Source organism: Pleurodeles waltl, chromosome 8 (assembly GCF_031143425.1).
Source record: "Pleurodeles waltl isolate 20211129_DDA chromosome 8, aPleWal1.hap1.20221129, whole genome shotgun sequence".
In the NCBI taxonomy this organism is placed as follows: Eukaryota; Metazoa; Chordata; class Amphibia; order Caudata; family Salamandridae; genus Pleurodeles; species Pleurodeles waltl.
Window position 1 is genome coordinate 345,489,144 of NC_090447.1, and position 21,243 is coordinate 345,510,386.

The 21,243-nt window shown below is 45.5% G+C and overlaps 1 protein-coding gene across 3 annotated transcripts in view; it reads left to right on the top strand.

Annotated features, from left to right (window-relative positions):
* CASK (calcium/calmodulin dependent serine protein kinase) overlaps positions 1-21,243 on the top strand; it is a 1,258,500-nt gene that overhangs the window by 816,312 nt on the left and 420,945 nt on the right. For all 3 annotated transcript variants that reach the window (XM_069204206.1, XM_069204204.1, XM_069204205.1), the window contains exon 12: positions 16,898-16,975. In XM_069204206.1, coding sequence (XP_069060307.1) covers positions 16,898-16,975 — 78 coding nt within the window. The remainder of the gene's footprint in view (positions 1-16,897; positions 16,976-21,243) is intronic.

Sequence of the window (21,243 nt, forward strand, 5' to 3'; positions counted from 1 at the left end):
TTCCTCAGGAAAGGTGACCCAAGAGTCAAATGTTTCTGTTTGGTAAGCTTCACTAGCTTCTACAATGAAGGTGACATCCCCGCCCTCGTCTGTTAAGCCATGCACTACCAGGTGTAGAGTTAGTGCTTGTCTAGCATTCTCAGGAATGTCAATGGTGTTAGCCATATTGTGGAATGGGTAAAGAGATGGAACACCAAGTGGGGAGAAAAATCCTTTTAATAGAGCTCGAACAATCTACAGCCTAGATAGATGCTCCTGGCTCAGCTGAGGAGGATCTTCCCCAGGATCACAGACATCTCTGTATAATTGTACTTAGGGTACCTGTTGTGAGTGAGACAGTGATAGTGAGGGTATCCGTAAATTAGTGCTTAAACATCATCGTTGGTGCCATGTTGTAGTTTGACTCTAGCTCTAGGCAAGACTGCTGGTTTAAGGATGACAGTACTTAGGTTTGTAGGTGACCAGGCCAGTCCTACAACATCTCACCACTGTCATCCCAACCCTCCCGGCTCACAAGCAGTACCTCATCCAAAAAAACAAACAGTAAAAGGTGATTTGTGGCGGCCTTTACGCATGAACTCAAGAGTGCGACATCCCAGGGAGGTCGTGGTTAAACAAACATTACCACTTTCTCACATGAATAACATGTTCGGTGGCATGTGTAGCTGCAGATACACATGCTGTGCATAGTCCGCCGTCTGGTGTTGGGTCGGAGTGTTACAAGTTGTTTTTCTTCGAAGAAGTCTTTTCGAGTCACGAGACCGAGGGACTCCTCCTCCTTTGTTTCCATTGCGCATGGGCGTTGACTCCATCTTAGATTGTTTTTTTTCCGCCATCGGGTTCGGACGTGTTCCTTTTCGCTCCGTGTTTCGGGGCGGAAAGATAGTCATAACTTCGGAAAACTAAGTCGGTATTGTTTCGTTCGGTATCGGGTTAGATTAGAATCTACACCGAATCCTGAAGAGCTCCGGTAGCCCTTCGGGGTAATTTCAATCCCCCGTCGGGGCCTGGTCGGCCCGACCGCGTGCAACATCGACACTGATGGAACGGACCCCGTTCCGATTCTGTCCTAAATGCCACAGTAAATATCCCTATACAGACCAGCATTTGGTCTGTAACTTGTGCCTGTCACCCGAGCACAAGGAAGAAACGTGTGAGGCCTGTCGAGCGTTTCGCTCGAGGAAAACGCTCCGTGACCGAAGAGCCAGACGGTTGCAGATGGCGTCCACGCCGACAGGACACCGAGGGTTCGAGGAACAGGGAGAAGAAGAAGAAGCCTTCTCCATCCATGAATCGGACTCGGAAGAATTCGACGTCGAAGAAACCGTGAGTAAGACGTCGAAGCAAACACCACACGGGAAAACAGACAAAGCCCAGGGGACGCCACTGCCAACAGGCCATGGCTCAACCCATAAAGTAGGTGACCGTCCATCGGCACCGAAAAAAGGCGAACTGGTGCCGAGGTCGTCCGACTCGGGTCGAGACACAGGCACGCAGCAATCTCGGGACCGAGAAAGTGCTGCAGAAAAGGGTCGACACCGAGACAGCACCACCGAGGCTGCTCGGCACAGAGACAGCGGCACCGAAGATGGTCGACGCCGAGAAAGTTCGACACCGAAAAAGAGAAAAATCTCGTCGGAGCCGAAAACAACAAAAGACACGGTTTTGGTGCCTAAACGACCAGCAACCGAACCGACAGCCAGTTCGTACTCAGAGGAACACTCACTGTCCTCCCAAATGCGCAAACACAGGTTTGAGGAAGATTTACAAACCACAGATGTAGACCACACCCAAAAGCGGATCTTCATACAAAGTGGTACAGGGAAGATCAGCACTCTTCCCCCAATCAGGAGGAAAAGGAAACTCGATTTCCAACCACAAGAAAAGACACCACAAGCAAAAGTGGTAAAGAAGGTAACTCCACCACCCTCTCCACCACCGGTAACTCATACATCAACGGCACAGACTCTGTCACATTCACCAGCTCATACCACTATGAGCCAAGATGACCAGGATGCGTGGGATCTCTGACGCCCCAGTATCAGACAATAGCCCTGAGTCGTACCCTACTAAGCCCTCACCACCTGAAGACAGTACAGCGTATGCACAGGTGGTAGCTAGGGCAGCAGAGTTCCATAACGTGTCGTTACACTCAGAGCCTGTCGAGGATGACTTCCTTTTCAACACCCTCTCCTCCACCCATAGCAATTATCAAAGCCTTCCTATGCTCCCGGGAATGCTAAGGCACGCTAAACAGATCTTTAAAGACCCTGTCAAAAGCAGAGCAATAACTCTAAGGGTGGAGAAGAAATATAAAGCACCGCCCACGGACCCTGCTTTTATCACATCACAACTGCCACCATATTCAGTTGTCGTAGGAGCAGCTCGTAAAAGAGCCAACTCGCACACATCAGGCGACGCACCACCTCCAGACAAGGAGAGCCGCAAGTTCGACGCAGCTGGGAAAAGGGTTGCAGTACAAGCTGCAAACCAGTGGCGCATCGCTAACTCGCAGGCGCTCCTAGCGCGATATGACAGAGCCCATTGGGACGAGATGCAGCATCTCATCGAGCATCTACCCAAAGAATTCCAGAAACTGGCAAAACAAGTGGTTGAGGAGGGACAAAATATCTCCAACAACCAAATACGTTCCTCTATGGATGCAGCGGATACAGCTGCAAGAACAATAAATACCGCGGTAACCATAAGGAGGCACGCATGGTTGCGCACATCCGGCTTCAAACCTGAGATACAACAGGCAGTGCTCAATATGCCGTTCAATGAACAACAATTGTTTGGACCCGAAGTGGACACGGCAATTGAAAAATTAAAAAAAGATACTGATACAGCTAAGGCCATGGGCGCACTCTATTCCCCGCAGGGCAGAGGCACTTTTGGCACGTTTCGCAAAACAACCTTCAGAGGGGGGTTTCGAGGTCAAACCACACAAGCTAGTACCTCACAAACAACACCGTCTACCTACCAGGGACAGTACCAAAGGGGAGGCTTTCGGGGCCAATACAGAGGGGGACAATTCCCTAGAAACCGGGGAAAATTTCAAAGTCCCAAGACCCCGCCAACCAAACAGTGACTCACAAGTCACTCAACCCCTTCACACAACACCAGTGGGGGGAAGACTAAGCCAGTTCTACAAATTTTGGGAGGAGATAACAACAGACACTTGGGTCTTAGCAATTATCCGGCATGGTTATTGCATAGAATTTCTCCAACTCCCTCCAAACGTCCCACCAAAAACACAGAAAATGTCAAAACAGCATTTAGACCTGCTAGATCTGGAAGTTCAAGCATTACTACAAAAAGGCGCAATAGAATTCGTACCAGGTCCACAAAGAAACACAGGAGTTTGCTCACTGTACTTTCTAATACCAAAAAAAGACAAAACACTGAGACCAATCTTAGATCTCAGAACACTAAACACCTACATCAAATCGGAACACTTTCACATGGTCACGCTACAGGACGTATTACCACTGTTGAGACAGCAAGACTACATGACAACCTTAGATCTAAAAGACGCGTATTTCCACATACCGATACATCCCTCGCACAGGAAATACCTAAGGTTCGTATTCAGGGGAATACATTACCAATTCAAAGCGTTGCCGTTCGGTATAACAACCGCACCGAGAGTCTTTACAAAATGTCTAGCAGTAGTAGCTGCACATATCAGAAGGCAGCAAATACACGTGTTCCCCTACCTGGATGATTGGCTAATCAAGACCAACTCCCTAACAAAGTGTTCACAACACACAGAATATGTCGTACAAACCCTCTACAAACTAGGGTTCTCCATCAACTATACAAAGTCACACATTCTGCCGTGCCAAACACAGCAATACTTGGGAGCGACAATCAACACAACAAAAGGGATAGCCACTCCAAGTCCACAAAGGGTTCAAAATTTTTACAAAGTCATACAAGCCATGTATCCAACACAAACAATACATGCAAAGATGGTGTTAAAACTCCTAGGCATGATGTCCTCATGCATAGCCATTGTCCCAAACGCAAGATTGCACATGAGGCCCTTACAACAGTGCCTAGCATCACAATAGTCACATGCACAGGGTCACCTTCTAGATCTGGTGTTGATAGACCGCCAAACATACATCTTGCTTCTATGGTGGAACAGTATAAATTTAAACAAAGGGCGGCCTTTCCAAGACCCAGTGCCACAATACGTGATAACTACAGATGCTTCCATGACAGGGTGGGGAGCACACCTCAATCAACACAACATCCAAGGACAATGGGATGTACATCAAAGAAGGTTTCATATAAATCACCTTGAATTGTTAGCAGTATTCCTAGCGTTGAAAGCATTTCAACCCATCATAATCCACAAATACATTCTTGTCAAAACAGACAACATGACAACAATGTATTATCTAAACAAACAGGGGGGAACACACTCGACACAGCTGTGTCTCCTAGCACAAAGGATATGGCAGTGGGCAATTCACAACCACATTCGCCTAATAGCACAGTTTATTCCAGGGATCCAGAATCAGCTAGCAGACAATCTCTCTCGGGATCACCAACAAGTACACGAATGGGAGATTCACCTCCAAATTCTAAAATCTTACTTCCAAATTTGGGGAACACCTCAAATAGACCTATTTGCAACAAAAGAGAACGCAAAATGCCAAATCTTCGCATCCAGGTACCCACACCAGCAGTCTCAAGGCAATGCTCTATGGATGAATTGGTCAGGGATATTTGCGTACGCTTTTCCCCCTCCCCCTCTCCCTCTTCTTCCATATCTAGTAAACAGATTGAGTCAAAACAAACTCAAACTCATACTAATAGCACCTACATGGGCAAGACAACCTTGGTGTACAACACTACTAGACCTGTCAGTAGTGCCTCATGTCAAACTACCCAACAGACCAGATCTGTTAACACAGCACAAACAACAGATCAGGCATCCAAACCCAGCATCGCTGAATCTAGCAATTTGGCTGCTGAAATCCTAGAATTTGGACACTTAAACCTCACACAAGAATGTATGGAGGTCATAAAACAAGCTAGAAGGCCATCCACTAGACACTGCTATGCAAGTAAATGGAAAAGATTTGTTTGCTACTGCCATAATAATCAGGTTCAACCATTACATGCATCTCCAACGGATGTAGTAGGATACTTACTACATTTGCAGAAATCAAATCTGGCCTTCTCTTCCATAAAGATACATCTCGCAGCAATATCTGCATACCTGCAGATTACTCATTCAACTTCACTGTTTAGAATACCTGTCATTAAAGCATTTATGGAAGGCCTAAAGAGAATTATACCACCAAGAACACCACCTGTTCCTTCATGGAACCTCAACATTGTCTTAACAAGACTCATGGGTCCACCTTTCGAACCCATGCATTCTTGCGAAATACAATACCTAACGTGGAAAGTTGCTTTTCTCATTGCCATTACATCTCTAAGAAGAGTAAGTGAAATTCAGGCGTTTACTATACAGGAACCATTTATTCAAATACACAAAAATAAGGTAGTTCTGAGAACCAATCCAAAATTCTTACCAAAAGTTATCTCACCGTTCCACTTAAATCAAACAGTAGAACTACCAGTGTTCTTTCCACAACCAGACTCAATAGCTGAAAGGGCACTACATACATTAGACATCAAAATAGCACTAATGTACTACATTGACAGAACAAAACTAATTAGGAAAACAAAACAACTATTTATTGCATTTCAAAAACATCATACAGGAAACCCAATATCAAAACAAGGTATAGCCAGATGGATAGTTAAGTGCATCCAAACCTGCTACCTTAAAGCAAAGAGAGAGCTGCCTATTACACCAAAGGCACATTCAACCAGAAAGAAAGGCGCTACCATGGCCTTCCTAGGAAATATTCCAATGAACGAAATATGTAAGGCAGCAACATGGTCTACGCCTCACACATTTACTAAGCACTACTGTGTAGACGTGCTATCTGCACAACAAGCCACAGTAGGTCAGGCTGTACTAAGAACTTTATTTCAAACTACTTCCACTCCTACAGCCTGAACCACCGCTTTTGGGGAGATAACTGCTTACTAGTCTATGCACAGCATGTGTATCTGCAGCTACACATGCCACCGAACGGAAAATGTCACTTACCCAGTGTACATCTGTTCGTGGCATTAGTCGCTGCAGATTCACATGCGCCCACCCGCCTCCCCGGGAGCCTGTAGCCGTTTGGAAGTAATCTCCAACATTTGTACATTTGTAAATATATTACCTTAACCTTTATTTTGTACATACTTATTCATTCCATTGCATGGGCACTATTACTAACATACACAACTCCTACCTCACCCTCTGCGGGGAAAACAATCTAAGATGGAGTCGACGCCCATGCGCAATGGAAACAAAGGAGGAGGAGTCCCTCGGTCTCGTGACTCGAAAAGACTTCTTCGAAGAAAAACAACTTGTAACACTCCGACCCAACACCAGACGGCGGACTATGCACAGCATGTGAATCTGCAGCGACTAATGCCACGAACAGATGTACACTGGGTAAGTGACATTTTCCATCTCAGTCATACACACAGGCAATGAAAGAGATGCAGTGAAGTGTTCAGTAGGTTTTATTAACAAGACTGCAATCTACCATAAGTTGCATGGGCTGCAATGATTAGGATAATGAATAATGAAAGGAACAGAATGGTAAAAACAAGAGTCATGAATACAAAGACCCCGACCATCTTGCAATATCATGGAATATATAATAGATGTAAAGTAGGCCCTAATACCCTAGCATGATGAACCTAATCTCTAACCTAAAGAGAGCTAGTTGTGTTAGACCTAATCTGCCAGTATAATGTCCATGAGAAGAGCCCCCCCCAACCCTCGTTACCTTGGAATGAGGTCTCTAGGTCAGACTCCGTGGGGACATGAAGACTGGGTCAGCATCAAGTGTAGCATAGGTAGCGCTGATGCCATCTGGCAGGGATCCTTCTGATTATCTTGTCTGTGTCAGATGTATTTATACAGATCTGGTAGGATCCCTGATGCAGGTATGTTCCCAAACAATAGATAAGAAGGCATGCTTGTGGCAGCAATTATATAAACAGTTCCCTAAAAAGGTACATTATGTTACTGTCACACAAAAGTTGGAAACTACATATTGTGAATACCTATGTATCTCATTTATGTTTGAGGCTGATAGTGACGCCTTTACAGAGTAGCACTGATAACATGAAACTAAAACATCTTAACTATAAACATAGCAGCTTTCTTGGAAGAAATGATTAAATAAATGTGCTAAAACAGAGCAAGCTAAGTAGGTTCAAAGTCACTAGGTGACGGGGGTACAGGCCTGCAAGCCGAAGGCTAAGCTAAACTTCTGATTTCCATTAAAACTAAATAGGATCCAATATACCATCAGTGGACCCCTCTTCCAATGTGATCTTTGTGTGTTTGAGTGAATGAGGACTTCCTCCTGTTAGGATTTAGTCAGTGGACTATTGGTCTTGCTGTGCTTACCTCTTTGACAGGTGTAGAATTTAACAGTCACATGGCCTTGAAGTGGAATGAGGCAGTACACCAAAAGAGGCAATACAGCATCATCTCTCAGAGCTCGAGAAGGGTTGGCACATGCGTGTGAGGACAGCTCCCTAGGTAAGTCTCAGCAAACAGAGGCGGGGTTTGGAAGACTCGGCCAGTTTGTCCTGATACACTGCTTCAGCTTGAGACCCTCTAAGTCCTTCCTATGATAGAGTGCGCCATTTCATGACGAAGAAGGGGGAACGTAAGGGCATCTACAACCCAATACTCCTTCAGCGTAAAGCAGTTGAACCAGTAACAGAGGAACTGGGAAAGCTGAGTTGGAGTTTGAGAGCCACGAGCTGTTTACCAAACGGCCATATTCAGGTAGACATGGATAAATCAAAACAGGTGACTCATAATACGAGGTGCAACAATTTACAGATCTATGTGCCCATAACACCAGAGCCAAGGACGCGTTTTGACTTTTCAGTCCATGCTCTGTTATAGGAGAGGTGTAGCAATACCATATAGATAATATAAAGTGCGTTATTTAAAATTACTCCGGTATATTGTAGTGCACAGGCACTGTCATAATAATACTACTTTTCCACGCTCAACACAGCTTCAGGTGTGCTAGGGTTTCGCACATGTTGCTTGCACCAAATAAACTTTGAAAACTGCGAAGTTTCCATTCATGTTGTTTGTCGATGGATTCCGAAGATTGGCAGTATGAGGCTATATAATCTACTAGTGGACCTCGAACCCTTTGTTGGATTACTATGGTGATACAGCGTAGGGCCTCGCCATGTGTATTTTCGTGATTCCTTCGCTTACAGCTGCCTCTCCATTCACTTGAACGGCTTAAGGTTCTTTGTACAACCCACATTTGACTACACCACATATTCGTGCCTTGTAGGGAATACAGTGACTTGTATACTGTTGCTAAACCAAAGGAAGTATCTTATTCTGAATTTTGAAAATATGCAAACACCCACTGCAACCCGATTCTTAAAAACATTACCAGTCTTTTGACTGCTTTAGTCTTTTCTTTCTCTTTCGTAAACCTATGATTATTTTATATATTTTCCTGAATGTTAGTTGAAAGTATGCATTTTGTGATTGGTTGATCAAAAAAATTACATTCTCACTTACAATCATTTTCTGAATTTAAAATGTAGCTGTTGCGTCGTTTTCTGTGCTTGGCTCCCCCCTCTTAGCCCATGAATCCTCGTGGGATTTCATGCACGTATTTATTACCCCCTACACCCTCGGTTATAGCAGAGAACTAAAAGGGAACTGATTGACTTAGCATTGACTCAGCAGTGGTTAAAACTGAAATAGATAATAATGTACGGTAATGTTACTTTACCTTACAACTTTCATTCGGCCTTTTGACTAGAGGCACAGGAGGAACCCCCAATCAGTAAGTGCAGTTACCAGATCTGCTTTCTATCACTTAAAATCATTACTTTTTTCAAAGGCTCGCATAAGTTTAAAATGTCAATATCTTTAATTTCTTCACATTTGTATTTTAGGAGTAACTATTATGATAGTGTTATCAACAGGATCATGCATTCAATAGGTCCAACTTTTTTTAATTAAAGTATTCTTCTTTAACCTTATTCTCACTGTTAGTAGTATGCACCAAGCAATATATTGTGCACTGCTCAAAACAAATGTGGACAGGTCGCAGATTTTTTGTTTGTCCTTGCAGATCAGCTTTTAAAATCCTAATAATTTCTTCTTAACAATATGCATCTAGATTTTTAAGCTCTACATGTGCTTTGTGTAATTAGAAGTTTTGCCACTTTCCCACTCTCCCTACTATTTTTTGAATATGTTATTTTTAAGGTATCTATTGTCTGTATACATTTCCATTTGCTTGCCAGATATGAGATATCCTCTCTATTCATTTAATTAATTTACTCTCCCACACGATCATTTTCAAAACTGCTCTTCTAGATATAAAGTAGATACCATTTGACAGTATTACTTGATGTTTTTATTTCCTGACCCAACTAAGATTTCTTTGTAGCATTGTAACTGGACAAAATAATAGTCAGTTTTTGTATTCTCTGCTTTGAGACATGGAGTACTTGAAAACCATTTGTGGTTGCCTACTCGAATAAGGGCTATTTTGTTGATGCAGCACGGATCATATGCATCTTACTTTCATGTTATTATATAGTAAACACATGCTGATTTCAGACCTCAGAAGTACACCTCTTTCAGTATACACTTCATTCATTGGCAAACATTTTTTTATCCATTCTCAAAACGGTATTTCTCTGTTCATGTTGGTTTAAAGAGTTACTGCACCACTGCCATGTAAGTCTGATTTCTTGAGGTATACTGCAATACATAAATATAATCGGTCTGTAATACACAGTTACCCTTAGTGGATGAGAAATTGAATCAACCACTAAGGCCTGATCCGGTGTATAGTTATTGAATGAGAGAATTTATTTTAATAATTTTATTGCATTTTGTAAACTGCAACACACATTGCATCAACAGGTGCCCAAAACAAAAATTAAAAAGCAGCAGGAGACCTTTTGTACCACAGGAGGCTTTACACACTGTTTTACTTACAGACCACATGTAGCCACATGACATCAATAGGGGGTTGACTGGGTGCGATGGTCAGTTGGTCTAATCGGGCCTCACATCCTGTGTTGTGTCCTGTGTATCTAAATAATAGTATCCTATCCAATCACCCCATATTTTGTTAAATTTGCGTAGGTAGCCTCTGCTCCTGTAGGAGACCCTCTCAGTCGCCATATAAAGGTCCATACCCATTTCCCATTCCCCTAGTGTAGATGTCCTAGGGGCACCCCACTGTTTTGCTAGGACCCTTTTTGCTAATATCAAGCCCAGATTGCAGAATATTAGTTTGTGACGGGGGAGATCTATGTAATTGTGGATGCTCAATAAAATATAGCAAACAAATGGGAACACACTGCCTCACACTCCAGCATGCAGTTTGCCTCATTGCATTATGGTAAACGCAGTACAGGTTTGTGCTTACTTTTTGTGTAGTCTGTAGTTTTTCACCTAAGTGGGTGCAGTTTGTGCTCTATATCTCTAGGCACGTTTCTGGGTTTAGCCCTTCATCAGTTGAGTGTGGCAGGCTTTTTTCTGGGGTTACTTGAAATGTTTCCAATAAAATATACTTTGTGTCCTCTGCAGGCCTTGTCCCCAATATAGTGCCCAGTTCCAAAAGAAGCTTTCCCCAGTATGTGTTTATTTCTGGACACGTCCAGAGTATATGGAAGGGGGCTCCCCTCTGCTCCCTACATCTCAAACTTTCTGGTGAGGGGGCTCTACCTATTTTGAATAGTTACACCCTATCATAGTACGTTCAGTGTAGGATTTTAAGTTGAATAAGCCTCCACTGTGATTTGAAATCTACATCTCACACGAACTTTGGTGCTGCCTCCCAGTCTAGATCTTCTAGTTCTCCCATTTATTTCTTAGTTTTTGAAGGGTGTTGGGCATATTGTTATTGATTGGTGACTCTGTTGGCGTAATGACTTCCATGCAAAATGGGGGGATTGAAAAAGTGGTCTCTACTTCAGCTCGTCCACCCCAGTGGATGAGACTGGTATGAAGGGGGCACTCCTCCTAACTTAATTTTTCAACCAGTCCTGCCACCAAAAGTGGGGTCAGCAATGGCTTGGGGGAGAGGGGGATGGGGTCACCCTGCTCCCCCATTTGGAGAGGCCCGGGTTGCGTTTCAAAGGCTGCAAGGCCTTTGAAGCTCCCCGCCTGGAATGTCCATCCTGCCTGGGAGAGGAGGTCACACATCTGCCTGGTGCAGGCCGTTGATCTGAGCTCTTGAGAGCATTGGCTCTCACCTCACGAGGCCATTACTTTGTCTAAGGTGGCTGTACTGGTTTGGACCAGTCAGTGCCCACTTTAGGAGTTGGTAGGTTTTCCAGGGGGTACCTCTAAAGAGCTCTCTGAGTGCATGTATTAATAAATCCATCACTGGATTCAGTGATGGTTTAATAATAAGAGATGTTTGATTCCAAACATCTCTATGGTCAGTGAAGCCATCATGTAGCTGTGGAACTTGTAATGACCGGTGTCCAGCACATGTACTTAAAATGGCTTCACTGTTCACTTACTATGTCTGACAAAGACATAGGGGTATATCTGCTCATGCAGGTATGCCCTCACATGTAATATACTGCACCATGCTTTTAGGTCTGGAAGGTCTGCCTGATGGATGTCTTACTTATATTGCATGCAGTGTAAGGGGGACAGGGCACACAAGCTGTATGCCATGTTGTGTTTTCATTTTAGGACTGCACCATGACACTCAGCTGGTGAAAGCAGCACTGTGTGCACTTAGTGAGGGGGTCTCTCAGAGTGGCAAATTTGTGCTGCAGCCATGAGGGACCTTTCTTTAGTACCCCACGTCCTAGTGGTAGCTAAAGGTCTGCCAATTGAAAAAAAATACTCCAGTTTTAGGGCAAGAGATCTGGCACTGGTGACCTGTCTAGCAGGGACCCAGTGCACTTTCAGTTGAAATTGCACCAGAAACCAGGCAAAGATTGGGGGGTTGGGGAGAGAGGCAGTGACCATGTCAAAAGAGGCTCTTTCCTACACTCTGTCTACCACAGAGGCCCTGGACTGCCACATAAGACCCCTGATGGTCCACCCATTTTCTCTGTATATGAAACAGGCGGTGTTCCTAATCAAGATCGCTACTCCCAGAGATCACGACTTGTGCCCTGCTTGTGCCAAAAGAGTATATGCTCCTCTGGCAAGAAATTGACAGCTCCTTGTAGATGTGTTTCTTAGAGGTTTTATGTGTTGGATGTAGTTTGCTACTAGTCTCCTCTTGATTTTACTACCCAGTACATTTACGTTCCACGTAAGGATGGAGCAGTGGCTGTGGCTAGATTCAGTATCATGCAGTATGCATACCGGTTTGTGAATATATGTACAACATTACCATATAGCATGTTTCCAGCAAAATTAGGCCTGTTCTCCGCTGTCTTAACCTTTTTATAATTGAGGACCAGTGTCATAAACAAAACTGAAAAACTTCTTCCCCGCTCCTCTCGCCCTACCTCCCACCCCCAGCACACATTCACTCTCATAACCTGGAAGGTAACTGTGTTGCAGGACCAAGCCTGAGAGGTCTGTAGCCAACCTAACCCAACTTTTGAACTTATATGCCTAAGACATCTTACCTACGATGATCACTCACACTTTCACATTCACTCTAAAGTCTGAAATAATATTGGAGGGAGCATTAGACAATATTGGGTCAACCACTCCAGCTACCAGCCCCTTCCCATCCAATCGCGCCACACACTTACTCACACTGGAGGCCCTTTATCCCAGTCTTTCAGTCAAGAAGCTCTGCACTGCTAATGTAGAGATAAATCATTTCAGGACTGTCTTACATTCACACACTGAAAGCAACACTCTGTCATCCACACCAATCCTACGTCTCCAGTTTCAACTGGAACCATGCAATGGGGGTAAAGGGGGAGTGGGTGTCCTTCAGGTATTACAGGTGAACCTTCAAGTGTAGGCTTCCGGAGAGGTTGGTCTACTTACTCCCCCGGGGCTTCATCAACCCCCCCCCCCTCTGTTTGTTCATGTATCTTCTAGTTCATCACTGTCCCCCTGCTGAGATTTTTGAGTGTAAAGTCTCATCATTGCTATGGTCTGTTGTATTCTCTAGCTGTTCCAGGGTAGCTCATTTTCAGCTCCCACCAGAGATGAGTGGTTTTCTGCGAGTCCCATTTCGTCCTTTGTATCTGATGGGGCCTCTCCCTCCGTGTCTGGTCCTTCTAGTTTCTTCTGGAGTCTGGTCCCTGGCTTACTTCTTCTCTCTGCATTTCTTCACGGAGGACCACATTTTTGGTTGGGCTGCTAGTGTTTGCTTACCCTTCCAGTGGATCCTTAGGATGGGCAGAGTTGTGACCTTTTGTCTATCCACTGCCACGCTTCCTCTGGGGTGGGGAAGAAATATGACTTGTCTTTAAAAATGTTTTTTATTTTGCCAAGGAAGAGCAACATCTATTTCAGTTGCATAGTAGAAAGCTTAGCCTTTAGTGCATCAAATTACCTATGTTGTTTCTGCACATCAAATGAATAGCCTGGAAAGAAAATTATCTTGGAGGATTCATCTTTAACTTCTCACATTTGTCTGGCTTCTCTGAACAGCATGTCCTGGTCTTGGAAATTGAGAAATGTTGCTATTATCGCTCTTGGTGGGTGCATGGGCCGCCAATGCCCTATGAGCTCTTTCTATAATAAAGCATGTCCAGAATGCACCCACTGGGAAGGGGGTCCATAGCGAGTCACTCAGGAATTCGAGAATATTGGACTGTTCGACCGCTTCTGGGAAACCGACTAAGCGGATGTTGTTGTATTTCGCTCGGTTTTCCACATCATTGACTCTCCATAACAAGTCTTTAACAACTGTTTTGGTCTCTCCCAGATCCCAGGAAACCTTTGTTTGCTAGGTATCTTCTAACTCTGATATGCGACTTTTAGCCGCTGTGACTCTCTCGGCGACGTTCCTGAGATCCTGATTTAGTGGTGTAACGTCCGATCGGACCTCCCCAATGCGCAACTTCAGAGTCGCCCTGGATTGATATATCTCCAACAGGAGCGCTGCATTATCTGGTTGATGGTGGCTGTGTGCCCGCTTCCTGGAGGTAATCTGTCACTCTGGTGTACATGTCTAGGTTCCCCTGCTAAGATGTCTTAGGGTCCTTATTTTTAGCCTTAATATTGGTTAGGGGTTTAGCAAGAGTCAGGAGACTGGGTGGTCCCAAGAGCGGCTTCAGACAGATATTATTACTGGGACAGGAGCATATTTATGGGCCTCTCTCCCACTCTTTATAACCCCCCCCCCCCCCCCCCTCCAGGTGTAGGGAATAGGACTGCCTGAGTGCTATGATGTCCACTTCCTTGGTGGTGACAAGGAGGATGCATCAGTCGATTCCATCCTGCGATTTAGTTTCTGCCACGTGTGTCACATAGTAAGCCCTCCTCCCCGTGTGCCGTGTAGGGGCTTAAGGTGTAACTGAGTTGTCACAGGGGATGTAAGGGCTCGCTAGCCTGTGGCTAGAAGTCTGCAGTCATCTGGGCTGGTGGGGAGTTTCTCTGATGACTTTGGTTAGGTCCTCCGTGCAGGTGTGTCTACAATGAGTAGAGTAGCAACACCGGGCAGAACCCCCCTATGAGCTGGGGATAGGCAAGTTTCAGGCATTCAGGTCTTCCCCTCCACTTGCAGCAGCCCTCCCAGGGCTTCTCTCTGGCAGCTGTCATTCTTTGAAAGAGGAGGTCGCACTTTATCTTGGCTTTGCCGCTCTGTTCTCGTCCTCCCTAGGGCGAGCCCACCCCTTCTCAATCAGGTGTCTCCCAATGCAGGTCCTTTCACCTCTGTGGTGGCAGTTTGGCCATCAGCAGTCACCGTTTCCTCTAGACAAGACGGGCCGGCTCCATACTGTTCATATGCCGAGATGAGTGTGTTCTCTTATGTCTCAATCCAGGATCTGTTTCCACGCCTTTCCCTGTTTCTCACCACCCCTCTCTGTCGGCTTTGCCCACAAGGGGAGGGGAAGGGGGGGGCAAGTGTGGTTCCTTGGGCTCCAGGCTGCTGCCTCGCCATCAGTGCATTGAACCACCCCGGTTCTCTGGAGCTGTCAGACACCGCCATCACCCAACTGCTGTACTGGCCTGGTGCTTCGGCTCCGCACTGGAGGGTCGCCTCTGATCCGAGTTATGTAAGGCTATCCAGCCGCGCAATGAGTAGTATCGATGCATTAGTCCATCGGAACCTTGGTAGGAAGGCTCCGTTAATGGAGTTATGTTCTGGCGGCTGCCATCTTGCACGCCCACGCAGCCTGTCCCTACTGTAGACTGTTTTGCCAGATATGCGTGTGCCTGGCCTGTGTCAGTTTCTGAATCGTGCCTCGAGTGCAGGAGGATCAAGTTTAGGGCATTTGAAGTGGTCGATTATTGCCAGGGGTTCAGGATCAATGCAGGGTTTACATTAGGCCCGATCAAGCTTCACTCGGGTGCGTCTAGTCTGCCATCTTGCTAGCCACACCCCCCTAAATGAGAGTATTGCCCTCGATTAGCAGATTTTACCATGGAAGAAGCCCTACAAGGAGAAGGGTTTGGGAGTTGGAACTGACGGAGCAGGTGTCCTCTGGACCTAAATTACCAGTACGCCAGAGTTTTCAAGCTTGATAACTGCACAAGTTCACATTCCGCTCAGAGCGAACACAAGAGCTAAGAGCAAAGAGATATAGGGCCTGATTTTAATCTTGGCGGATGGACCACTCCGTCACAAATGTGATGGATTTCCCGTCCGCTGTATTTCGATCCACATAGTATAAAATGGGATTGTAATATAGTGGACAGGATATCCGTCACATTTGTGATGTGTCCCCTCTGCCAAGATGCAAATCAGGCCCATAATCTTTTCTCTTTCTATTTTATGGTGGACTTGAGAGCAAAGAGGAATGCTCTCTATGAAGACAACAAGGAGGGAAAGGATGATGTGAAGAGGAACATACACATTAGTAAAATGTTATGTTAAAGGCAGGTTGTTGATGCTTTCTTCCTCGGGTGTTAATGAGGTTTTAGCACTTTAATGTTAACACTTTTGGGGACTAAAATGGAAAGTGAGTATCTAACTTCCTCACTTCCATTTCCATCACACACAAGCAACTCAAAAGGGTAGGGTGATTTATCCTTGCTCCTGTGCTGCTTCTCATTGGATGGAGTTTCCTAGATCTCTTACATCATACTTCTCTATACTTGAGACACTGGTAATGGGTTAGGAACATAGTTGCAGTATGCAGAAGCCAATGTGGACCTCCAGCTCGTGCAATGCAGTTTCTACAAAATGGTTCCAGTACTCATCTCCATCCTTATCCTAGCATTTCCGCAACACAACTTGCTTAGAAAACACGTTTGTTAACTTACCCAGCTCAGACCATTGCTGTCCAGAGGCTGACTCAGTAGATTGATTGGTGGGTGTATATATATGTCAAGAAAAAAAGTGTTAGCTTCTTGGTCAGCCCTCCGTAGGCATGTAAATATATCCGTGCAACATGGAGGCCAAGTAGAGGTGCCCAGCTACAATGGTTATTTATATGCTGTTTATTTGAAAGCATTGTAAACGTTTGAAGCTGACAGTGTTGTGGCCTTCATTGACACTATTAAAAGCTTAGTCAAGATAATTCTACCATTGACAGTCAAATGTAAGATATGTACCTCATTTCTTAGTAGAAGGTCGCTCTTCTGCTTAATAGACCTTATCACATTAAATATAACAAAATATATTTTAATGTTTCTAATTTGTGTTTGAATTTATTATGAATTCTTTTTTTCTTTCAGCTGTATGATAAAATAAACACAAAATCTTCTCCTCAAATCCGAAATCCACCAAGTGATGCTGTACAGAGAGCCAAAGAGGTAATGCTTCCTAGAGCAACTTCTCCTTTCAGCCCTGTGTCTTTGTGAGAGCACAGCTTAAGTCCCATTATTCCCAAGTGTGCCCAAGTATCCAATGATGTTGAAAGTTACTCGAGAAGCCTTAGTAGCATAGGTGTTGTTTTCTTGTATTCTACTGCCTTTGCAGTGTCTCAGTATCTCAAACTTTTATATGACCCTTAACTTGCTGTTTACCTCATTAATTAAAAAAAGTACCTGTTGAAAGTGCGGATGTCACTATGTACATTTACACTGTCCACTAAGTCACTTATTTCTGCTATGGTGCAGTGCCAAAATGCGTTTATATTTGATTGATTTTACTTCTTTTGTGGTCTTTTTTTTTACCTTATCGCATATCATTTTGAAGTTATTCTGATTACCACAGCAATCATGTATCCAGTCTGTATCTGTCCTTGAGCTAAAATTCCACCATCTAATGCTCCCATGCATAACATGCCATCTTTCAGGAATATTCTTTACATAGCCCATTCACTCTGTATTTTCGAGACGGACATTGCAGACATGCTCCAAATTTCTCCTTTACTAATGTGCAGTCATTCACATTGCACAGGAGGAGTATGGGGTCCGCTGAAGGAGGCTCGCGAAATGTTGGGAGATGTGGGTATCTCGCTTTGAGTAAGCTTTGTGATTCTGTGGGCCCCTGCTGCAGCCACTGGAACAGAACCGCTGTGCACTGCGACTGTTGATCTTGCCAAAACTTGTTTGTTCTTCCTCCAAGGTGATCTTCTAGCTCCAAGAATCTCCAGCCTCCAGCACTCTGCAACTCCAAGATCTGCTTCCACTCTGCAACTCCTGCGACGTGGGACTCCTATTTTGTTGTGCTGTTGAGGACTGCCTACGCCTGCTGCCAGTCGGTCACTCGTGAGGTCTCCATCAACTCGGTCTGGCTTTCCTTCTTGCTGAAGGTCTGCCCTGACTCTCTTCCAAGGGTTGAGTCACTAGGACCTTGCTGGTCCTCAAAAACCTATAACTTACCTTGCAACTACCATTTGCCAAGGCTTGTTGTTGGCCCTGCTGGTCAGTGACCCTCCTGCACTCCAGCGACCGACGTGGGACAGCTCGTGGGTGACTCCAAGGGTTTCCTGCATTCCCCTGGACTCTGCAGCTCAACTTCACCTTCCCGCAGGAACTTCACCTCCAAGAGGGTGGGCATTGCCTACCTGTACCACCTGGACATCTCCGAGTAGTCTGGACAGTCACTTTCTTTTTCAGGTTCCTCATCTGAAATTAACCTTTGAGTTCCACGGGTCGCAATGCAGCTGGACAACCGGGGCTTCCATCGACTCCACTTCACCCCTATGCACCTAGGCTCACAGGTGTAGGTACTCCGATCTTCTGGATATTCATGGGTGGAGGCACTCTCCAACCTTCTTTGTGCCAACTGATTTTCATGTTAGGCTTTGGAACACCTGGCGCAATAACTACTCTGCACCCGGGCGCCTCTGGTATTACAGTTACTTACCTCTGGTATTTTCTTACTCCCCCAGCGGATGGGATCCTAACACACTTACCTTGGTTGGGTATCTCCATTCTTATACAACTTTCTTAGTATATGGTTTGTTCCCCCCATAGGGCTGCATGTATTTCTATGCTGTTTCTGATTGTTTCTAAGTGTATATTTTGCATGTAGATGTCTCCAAGTGGAGCTATACAATGTTAATATAGTCTTTAGTGTTGTAATAAAGAAACCTTTATTTTTGCAACACCTGGTGTGGTTCTTTCCTGTGTACACTGACTGATTGACTATTGTGGTATTGCAAGTGCTTTATATTCCTTCTTGATAAGCTTTAGCTGCTTACTACAGCTACCACTAGAGTGCTATTGATATCTGGACACCTAAACACTATCATTAAGGGTTTTCTGGACTCAGCATAGGGTGCCACACCATAGGTGTAAACCATAAACCGAACCAGCCTCCTACAAGTAGAAGCCACTGGAACCATTTGACTGGTCAGACAACCAGAGTACCATCCCTGACACCCCACCGATAGATGGGTTACTGCAGAAGCTGTCCAACCCCCTTCCTGGTTTACTTAAGAGCTCCCCTGAGGGTGGGACCCTAGATTCATCTTCAAGACTATTCTGCAACCTGGACACTGGAATCACTGCTGGACTTAACTGGGAATCCAGATAAGACTGCAACTAGTAGGACGACTCCTACTGTAACTTTGTCGCTGTGCATTGCAAGGACTCCAACATCTATGGCCGTGCATCCTCCAGAGCCGCAAGGACTCTGCCTGCACTTAGGACAGCAAGAAGGAATCTCCCTAGGAGTGAAGGAGTCACTCCCCTGCATCCGTAGGCACTTCAATGTTGATGACCGGTTAGTGGATCCTGCTGTCCTACGAACTATTCAAGGTTCTACAACACAGGTGGTGGCTTTGTGGCTCTCCAGGAGGTCTGACCTGTCTTCTTTGCAACTGAGAAGTCTGTTGTCCCTCATTGGAGCTGCTTGACCGGAACCACTGTGCACTGCGTCTATTTGTCGTTGCCAAGGCTTGTTGGGTCTTCAGTCTGAAGACCTCCTGTCGCCGAGAAGCCCCTGCCTCCAGCGTCACACAGTTCCAAGAACAACATCCTACCGTGAATTCCTGCGATGTGAGCATCTGTCTTCGTTGTGGTGCTGAGGCCTCCCTGCGACTCCCTGTGCCTGCTGCCAGAGAGTCCTCCTGGGGGTCTCCAACGATTCCTGCTGGCTCTTCTGCTTGCTGAGGGCTGGACCTGACACACCTATTGAGTCTCTTGGAACTTGCTGGTCCCCAAATCCTGCAACACTCCATGCAACTCTTACTTGCATTTGCCAAGGCTTATTAGTGGTCCTACTGACCCCTCTGTAATCCGATGACCGAAATGGGCAGCTCATGGATAACTTCTGGTATTTTCGTGCATTGCCTGGACTCCACAGCTGCACTTCCACGACAACTGCCCATCAGGAAAGCATCTTCAAGAAATGTGGGGATTACCTTCCTGCACCGCCAGGGCATCTCCGGATGGTCTGAACTCTGTCCCTTCTTTTCTTAGGTTATCTTTGTACAGTATCAATGCCTGATTTCCACTGACCCGGTCCACGGGTCACAACAGCAGCTGGGCAGCCGAGGACACCATTGTTTTCAACGGGAGTTTCCGACACAGCTTCACCCATATGCACCTGGGCTCCCTGGTGTAGGTACTCCACTTCTTTGGGGATCCATGGGTGGGGGCACTCCTGAACCTTCTTTGTCCGAACAGGTTTCCTCGAGGTCCTCTGGGAAGGGTCCTAAAACACAAAAACTCCAAATGTGACTTCCCCATGTTATCCCATGGACACCTGACCCCGGGTATCATTTCTGCATACGGGCACCTAGGGAATCCTAGCTACTTGTCTTTGGTGTTTTAGTGCTTCCCCAGTCCTGAAGATCCTGGGGTGATAGTTTTGGTTGGTTGTGACTTTCGCATCCATTATTTTAGTAGATGGGTTGGCCTCCCCAAAGGGGCCCATGTTATTGTATGCTTTTACTTACCTGTTTCTAAGAATATGAGTGTGTGTAGATAGTTCCAGTTTGGAGATATACCAAAGTTAGTTCAGTGCCTGTGTTTTAATAAATAATACATTATTTTTTCTAAAACTGGTGTGGTTCTTTCTTGTGTGTACATCACAGACTGAACTGTGTGGTATTTGCAATTGCTTTACACCTTCTCCGATAAGCCTTAGCTGCTCTCCATAGCTACCTTTTAAGAGCGCTGGTTATCTGGAACCACTGACACTATCATTAAGGGTTATCTGGATCAGTAGAGGGTGCCTCATCTTTAGGTGTACACCATATTCTGAGCCAGCCTCCCACACAGGTGTTCATGGGCAACACCACCACCATGTGGTACTGCAACAAGCAGGGCGGAGTGGGGTCGTGGACCCTTTGTCAGTGTTCAGTGCGCCTCTGGACATGGCTGGAACATCAAGGCATATCCCTGATGGTTCAATGTCTGGTGGGTTCTCTGAACACCAGAGCGGATGAAGGCATCCGTCGATGCCTGGTCGATCATAAATTGCACCTCCACCCGGAGATGGCGCAAGGTCTTTTTCAGCATTGGGTAGAGCCTTGGTTAGACAGGACAGTTCTGGGGACAGTTCTCCACCCAAACCTGTCCACTGTCTGCCTTCTTGATTGAGCGGTGGCAGTTGACAGTTTTTGACCTTCCTCCCAAAGTCTGTAACGTTATCTTGGCAGCCAGGTGTCCATCCACTAAAACAA